Source organism: Ailuropoda melanoleuca, chromosome 3, assembly GCF_002007445.2.
Source record: "Ailuropoda melanoleuca isolate Jingjing chromosome 3, ASM200744v2, whole genome shotgun sequence".
NCBI classification, from domain to species: domain Eukaryota; kingdom Metazoa; phylum Chordata; class Mammalia; order Carnivora; family Ursidae; genus Ailuropoda; species Ailuropoda melanoleuca.
In genome coordinates this window covers 79,124,889-79,133,097 of record NC_048220.1, presented here as the reverse complement: position 1 = coordinate 79,133,097, position 8,209 = coordinate 79,124,889, and the positions used below count along the sequence as shown (strand labels likewise).

Genomic DNA, 8,209 nt, shown 5'->3' with positions numbered 1-8,209 from the left:
CCTCCGCTATGAGCCTGCTTCTTCCTCTCCCACTCCCCCTGCTTGTGTTCCCTCTCTCGCTGGCTGTCTCTATCTCTGTCGAATAAATAAATAAAATATTTAAAAAAAAAAAAACAGGAAAAAAAAATATCTGTTCCTGTGGAGTGTTCAGAGATTGACTCCTTTCTCTATGACAACCAAGACAGACTTGACTCCTGTGTTCCAGACTCAATGGCCACATGTTTTGCAGATTTCTCCACTGAAATCCCCAAAAGCCTCTTATAGTCAACTTATTATTTTCATTGAACTTTCTATTTTACCCTGTACTTTCAAATGCTTCCACACACACACACCTGTCCCTCCTTCCCTCCCTTCCTCTCTTTAGGAGATGGTTTGGATTCTCTTCAAGAACAACTTCTCTACCTATCCCACAATGCCCTTCCATTTCCTTTCAATTTCACTCCATTAACTTACTCCCTTTATTCCCTCTTTCATCTGAATTTTCAACATCCTCCTCTCTACCGATTCTTCCTCTTTACTCATTCCTGTAAGTAAAATCATCTATAACTCTACAAATGAAATTCTGTAAGTGGAAGTCGTCTGTAATTCTGTACCTACTGATTCTGTGAGCAGTTAATTCTCCCGTCCTTTTAAAACTAAGAAATAACACTTTCTTTACCCTGTGCGTCCTTCAAACTACCATGTCATTACTCTCTTTTCCTGCTTATCCAAAATTCTCCTGAGTAGTGTAGACTGTCTTCTGTTAATAATTACAATTACGGATGCCTGGGTAGCTCAGTCAGTTAAGCGTCCACCTTCAGCTCAGGTCATGATCAAGCCCCCAGCCAGGCTCCCTGCTCAGTGGGGACCCTGCTTCTCCCTCTCTCTCTGCCTCTCCCCACTGCTCATGTTCTCTCTCTCTCTCTCTCTCAGTCTCAAATGAATAAATAAAATCTTTAAGAAAAACTAAAAAAAAAACCAAAAACAATTATTTGGTGCATTTCTTTTGTATAAAGCAAACTACAAGGTAACTTTCCTGCTTTATCATTTAATCCTTTAAAAACAACTTAAAAAATCGGATGCCTATGTGGCTCAGTCAGTTAAGCGGCTACCTTCGGCTCAGGTCATAATCCCAGGGTCCTGGGATCTAGCCCCATATCAAGCTCCCTGCTCTGTGCGGGTCTGCTTCTCCCTCTCCGTCTGTGCTCTCTCTCAAGTTAATGAACAAATCTTAAAACAAAACAAAACAAAACAAAACATAAAAAATCATTATTATCCCCATTTTACAAATGGGGACGCTCACACTCAGAAAGGTAAAGTGACTTGTCTAAAGTCCCACATTCTGGATTTAAATACAAATACACCTTATTCTTAAATATTCTGAAACTATTTCTTCAAGTGAAACCTCACTTCTCACTCCACTCACACCCATATCCACGCAATCGGACCACCACCCTCACCACTCCCCAGAAACTATTTCCACTGAAGTCACTAACAACCTCCTAAAAATTGCCAAAATCAAAGAAAGCTTTTCAGTCTTTATATTTCATATTTCTTCTCTTTCTTTGTCCTTTCTCTGCTTTAATTATACTGATCACTCCTAAGTCTTAATCTCCAGCTTCAGAAAGACATACCAAGCTGTCTGCCAATCATGTCTAGAAGAAAGTTCAGGACACATCAAACTTAGCACCCCAAACTGAACTCATTAGCTTCCATCTGCTCCTCCCACTTCAGTTACTTATTGAGCAGAACTAGTAGGACCTTAGTCACCCAAGTGTCGGGTAGCCATCCGCCACTCACACCTATGCCTTTCCCTCTCATTCACTCTGCAGAGCCAAGTTATTCACTCTTTCCTGCTCTAACCCCTCAAAATCATACTTGTTTTTTTGCCATAGATTTAAAAATCTATAATAATTTATAAAACATAAACATTAACATCTAACCAAAACCTAAGCTAAGTTTATATGGTATCAACTAATAGTGGAGTTTAAAGGCTTTATGCGTATAATAAATATTCTGTATGTATTTCAAAATGAATGATGGAATACATTTGTGATTAAGTAGAGAATTATAATTTTAAAATAATAGTTTGCCTACCATTTTTCATGACCATTCTTTAAAAAAACATAGTTTCCTACTAGATTTAGAGTACTCTTAACTTTGAGATGAGGCTATATTCTAGAACAATTTTTAAATCAGTCAAATTTTACTCTACTATTGTTCCTCTTATTACAGCCCATCATTAGCAAGTTAAGCGGCTGCCATCCATTAAGCGGCTGTTGGCCATCCAGTCTTGGTGACCACTCCTTTAGCAAACAAACAAACAAACAAACACCCTATAATCTTTATAAGCTCCATTCCTTATGATGCTCAAGTGTCTTATTTCTGTTAAATACAAAGGAAAAGCTAACCTTTCACTGGGTGAAATTATGCAGTGAATAAATCATGTCACCAAGGATTTCTGGAATTCTAGTACACAGTATCTTGAATGGTGTCTAGATTCCAGCTGGAAACATCTGGTGATGATAGGAATTGACTTGCAAGATGTGGCTTTATCTAATAAAGTATTTGCCTTGCTTCTGTCAGCACTTAGAGTAGATTAACAATAACACATTGTGGAACAGAGCAATCTATTTTTGTGTGCTTCTTCAATGTAAGACTTTCTTTTTTCTTGGCAAAGAAAAGCTTTAAGGTAGCCAATACTTTCTTGCTACCACAAACAAAACAGTCAGTTTTTACTAATTACTGCAGGATATATACATTATAACATTAGGTATATAGAAATACTTCACTTGCTGTGATGGAGTGAGAAGGCTAAAAAACATTTCATGCCCTTCCTCTTTCCCCAGTCCCCGCAGAAGCACTAGTCTATAATCTGTTATGAATTTTCATTATACATTCAGTGTTCTCGTATGTCTATAGACAGGCTGCTTCATCAGAATAAAGTTTATGTAAATAATATTTTTTAAATCCATAGAAAAGCATTACAAAAAGTAAACTATAAAGGCCTCAGTAATTATTTGACTAAGTGATCAGAGTCTGAAGTATTCATCTATCATCTGTGTTTTTGTTTTATTTTAAAATTTTGACCATATTTTCTACCACTTCCACTCCCTTTCATTCTTTGAGAAAAGAGCAAAAAGAGGGGCGCCTGGGTGGCTCAGTTGGTTAAGCATCTGCTTTGGCTCAGGTCATGATCCCAGAGTCCTAGGATCAATCCCTGTGTCAGGCTCCCTGCTCAGTGTCTCTCCCTCTGCCTGCCGCTCCCCCTGCTTGTGCTGTGCTGTCTCTGAAAATCCTAAAAAAAAAAAGAAAGAAAGAAAGAAAGAAAGAAAGAAAAGCTCAAAAACAGTCTTAGTATATATATACTTTGAAGGAAGATGCCTTATAAAAATTTTATCATTCATAACTGGAATAAATCTTTTGCCTGAAATTAATTAGAAATTGAGCATATAAAGTAATAACCTAAAACCATACAATTTGCAAGGATAACCTGAAATAATGTACAATTACCTTGCTTTCTCTTAACGTATACAATAGCTCTTAATCCTTACAATCTTTTTTCATCCTTATGAAAAAAGTAAGTGCTATGATAAATATCAAGAATGCATCAACTTTACCACATTACCAAACACTGAAATATGTATATAACTTTAAAACATATGACATATTGTCAATCGGGAGGGCCAATTAGGCTTCCTAAGAATTTAACCAGAAACTAGGGAGCTGGGGGGAAGGAAAATCCCACACCTTCAAAATATAGATATTTACTAAAGAAAAAATGCAGTGGCGAGATTTTTAAATATTATAACCTATCGTTATGTCTAGTGATGCACTAAAATTCTTCTACCTTAATAAACAGGCTACAACAAGCTCCTGTGATCATGTCCCTTCTAAAACATACAAAAAAATAAGCAACAACAATGAAAACAGCAGTACTACGCTGACTGATAGTTTCCTATTTTCACTAAAATTTTGCTTATTCTTTCAGTCAGGATTAAATTCAGCTATATGCGGCAGAAATATGTCTAAAATTAACCTCCCCATATAAGGTTTTATGTTTCTTATGAAATAAGAAGTCTGTAAAGTAAGCAGTCCAGAGCTGGTGCCAGTTACTCAAGAGGGACAACAAGGGCCAAGGAGCTTTCTTCCATTCTTACAAAAGGCCTCTTGACCTGAACTTGCTTCTCAGCTACTAGCCGTCAATCAATACTGTATTAGATTGGTGAACATCGAAACCAAGGTTTGGGATGGGTGTTCCACATGAATGATCAAATCATCCCAAACGGCTCAAGGTATAAAAAAGAGATAGTAAACCAGAGAACTTATTCTTCGATAAATGAAGGGGAATGAACAGAAGTATGAAAGAGTTCATCAGTGAAAAGGAGTAAACCAAACTTCACAAGCCTTGAAAACACAGAGGCTTTCACATTAAGGATGAAAGAATAATAAAGGACCATTAAGGACCACTTGTCAATGCCGAATTACATGGAATATGGGAGAATGAGGAATCTTCTCTTGAGAAGGAAGTTTGCTTACTAGATTAAGATTCCAGAGGGCACAGTAAAAAATTTGGAGAAGATGGAGAACTGTATGAGGATGCATTAATGAAGTAAAAAACAGTAAAGAAGGATCCGCCACAGACAATATAGAATTAGTATTACATTAAGAAGACTACTTGAAGGAGGAAACAGATGGCTAACAGCAGCACAGCTGGGGGGGAGGGAGGGGAAAGCTCACCAAGGGAAGACAAACTAGCCTTGGACAAGGTCCCATATCCAGGGGAATCTGAGTTTCTGGTAAAATGGAAGCCTCCTGCCTAAAATAAGCCCTCATGAGTCAGTATGCGTCCTGTGGTCATAAGGATTCATTGGAAACATCATAAAAGAATATCAGAGAGCAAAAACCAAAGATGTCAGAACATCCCTATGAAAGAAAGTTAGTGACTCCCTAAGAATTGAAAACCCTCCTCTGAACAATTCAGGTATGAAATCAGCACATAAGCTATTACATGTGAATCTGAATATGTTTGTGCCTGAGTGTAGTAATATCTAAGCAGACTGACAATGATAAATGTTTAAAAGTATATTTAGAGATTTTTCATAAGTAATCACATTATATTTAGGTTAATAGCTAATAACCAAAGATAAATCTTCGGAGTCATGGATGGATACAGAAGAAAAGAAAAATGAATAAAAACTGAGAATTGAAACGATTTCGAAAACAATAAAGAGCATAAAATTGTTTCTGGACAAATAATGAGATATACAAAAAATAAAAATATAAATACAGGAAAATATCAAATGAGGGTCATAAAAATATGTATCAGGAAACAAAGGGTAAAAAGGAAGCAGAACATTCCTTCAAAGTTATAGAAAATTAGAGTTGTACAAGTCACTAACAAGTTACGTGAGTCACTATCTTGGGCTTCAGAGACATTATTATATATAAAATGACAGATGGGGCAGTATGACACCAATGGATTCTACATCCTTTCATATTTTTATGACTCTATAAATCAAGATAACACAAAACTTAAAAGTGTAAGAAATGATTCTTCTATTTATGAATAGTACTTAACGACGGCAGGACACTAATATTTAGAGCACCTTAAATGTGGAATTCAGTGACATTAAAACAGGAATTATATATCTACTACAACTCTCAACAAATGTTAAGAAAAAATATATGAAGGTATATAATCACTGAACACTCTTTTGAGTTTTCCATGCTTATTCGAGGCCAGAATTTATTTCTCCTAACATAGTGAATATGGAAGAATGACAGCCTAAAATATAGGGGCACTAATTAAGGGACTTGGAGGATGCAGGCAATTAAGTTTAAACTGCAAAATAATGTATAAATATAAATCTTTACTAACACAACAGATTTAAGACAGAATTCCATTCCTATTATTCACAGAAATTATATGTTCACAGAAATTATATGTTATACATTAAAATATTAAGAAATTAGTGTGTTCCAGGTTACTAAATTGAACCATAAGAATTAATTACAAAATTAGTATTGAACTATATAGTTATGTATCAAAGTGAAAGGTTTTATCTTGTACTGTCATCAATTATTTAACACCTAACAAGAAAAATATTATTATTTTCCTTTCCTCACAGAAATTGAAAATATGAAGATAAAATTGGGCTCACCAACTGATGAAAAAACTAAAATCTGGAAAACAAAAATCTCAATACCATAACAGATTTTAAACTGAGCAATGCTTCTCCTCAGATATTCCACAGAAGTGCGCTTTTTTCCCTTTCCCATGTTTTGGCATAGTAGAGAGCACATATTTTTCACAAATCTGAGCAGTGAATTAAAAAAAATAAATTAAATTAACTAGAAATGGAAAAGAAGCCACTTTCATTTTTTAATGGGTTCCTTTGGCATCTGAGTGATAGTATTCCCTCAAACTAATTTTGCTACTATTATAGTCAGAAGTCAGTCAAGAAAAGTTATTCTTCCCATTTGGAGAGGAACCATAAAATAGATGCTGTGCTGGACTCTCGGGCGATTTCTGAGTTGTGGCGAAAGGAGGCCTGAGCCAGCCTCCCCTTACCTGATCTTTTTTGACTTCTGAGGTAGACGAAGAGGCAGCCTCAAAGCTGAGCCTTAAAGCGCAAGGTTTACAGGACTGCAAGTCACCCCCAGGCTCCAGCCTGCACCCACAATGCACACATCGATTTTTCTTCTCCATCTCAAATTTAGCCAAGAGCTGGTGACGGTGGGCCCACAGAGAACAATTTCTCCACAGACCTTCCTGTCTGAGCCAAATGCAAAATAGAAGAGGCATAGATCTGGATCTCCGATTTGATACTATCTCCCCCTGTTGGCACGGAAGTATACCAGTCAGTTCTGGATAAAAGGAATCACGCATCCAACAAGTGCCACTGTTTATCCAGCAATACAGAGACAATCCTCATGCATTTAGTGCAGATCTGTCATTTAAGAAATAAATCTATTTTCTAATTGATTTTTTGAAATAAAATAACTTGTTTTCTTCCTATAGAACCTGTAAAAGTCTTTCTGCTTCAGAAACGTGGACCTTGAGATCTCTGAGAATAAACCACGTTTTTAAGCACTTCTTGAAACAACACTGTGCAAACAGCTGTGCTATAAAGCTTTTCTTAATCCAGTGCTTTTTAACTAATTTTACTAAGGTCTAACTGTCCAGTGCCTTATAATTCTTAGGATTCAAAAAGAAAGGAATAAAATTATGCATAAATGGTCTTTAAGGTCTCAATAAAAATAAAATTAAAAATTTCCTTGCAGCAAGAATTTTTGAGCTTAACATAATGAGGTGACAGGGCTGGAGAAACAGGAGAATGTTTGGGATACTTAAAATCATAAATTTTTCATCTGAACATAAGGCTCCTATTTTGATACTCTGTTCTATAATAATTTGTTAATTGCTATGTAAGTCCTAGTTTTATTCACTCATTTTTTTAAAAAGAAGGTACTGTGCAACCACTAGATGCCAGATAACATGCCGAGATACTGGGCAGAACATTCTTTAAAATGGACCAAATTTTAAGGAACGTTATGAAAATAAATAAGAAAAATAGGAAAAGCAAGAGACACCTACTACACAAAAGTCTGACTCAGTGAAACTTTCCTGGGTTCACAATTCTGTCATAACGCCTCCTCCTTTAAACCCTTAGCCTCCTTTTCCAATTCAATGCAATTTAAAAATAAATAAATAAAATTTACCTCTTTGTATAATTTCCTCTATTTTTCTATTTTAAATATATGCACATTTTGATTTTGTTGTCCACAGCAACAATTCTTCTTTACATCATGCCCATCAGGGAAAAGTCCTATTTTATATTCTGAGAATAATTTTTACAAAACATTACATTTAGTAAATAATAATAGAGAGCGTGGGATGGGGAACTTCTTAAAAGCCAGGCACTGTTCTAAACATTTCAAGGGGATTATCTCATTTAATCTCCCATAATAATCCTATGAGATAGGTTCTATTACAAGCCCTAGTTTACAGAGGAGAAGACTGAGGCACAGAAAGCTTAAATAACTTGCCCAAGGTTATGTGGCCAATAAGTGGCTAACCTACAATTCAAGTCCAAGCAACTCTGTTCCAGAATTCATTCAATTAACCATTATACTATGTTACCTGGGCGGGGTCCCTGCTCCACCTCACCAAAAGCATTCTGTTGCCAAAAAAGAGTCTCAAAGGATATATTAGCAACTCACTCAT

General features: G+C 35.9%; 1 protein-coding gene across 5 annotated transcripts in view; it reads right to left on the bottom strand.

The window, feature by feature from the left end:
- Positions 1-8,209, bottom strand: part of FER (FER tyrosine kinase) — a 418,243-nt gene that overhangs the window by 254,857 nt on the left and 155,177 nt on the right. The window contains exon 1 of one of the 5 annotated variants that reach the window (XM_034656601.1): positions 6,554-6,958. The exons of the other annotated variants lie outside the window; for them this stretch is intronic. Coding sequence (XP_034512492.1) covers positions 6,554-6,871 — 318 coding nt within the window. The 5' untranslated portion in view covers positions 6,872-6,958. Of the gene's footprint in view, positions 1-6,553; positions 6,959-8,209 lie in introns of those variants that run through there. 5 annotated transcript variants of the gene reach the window in all.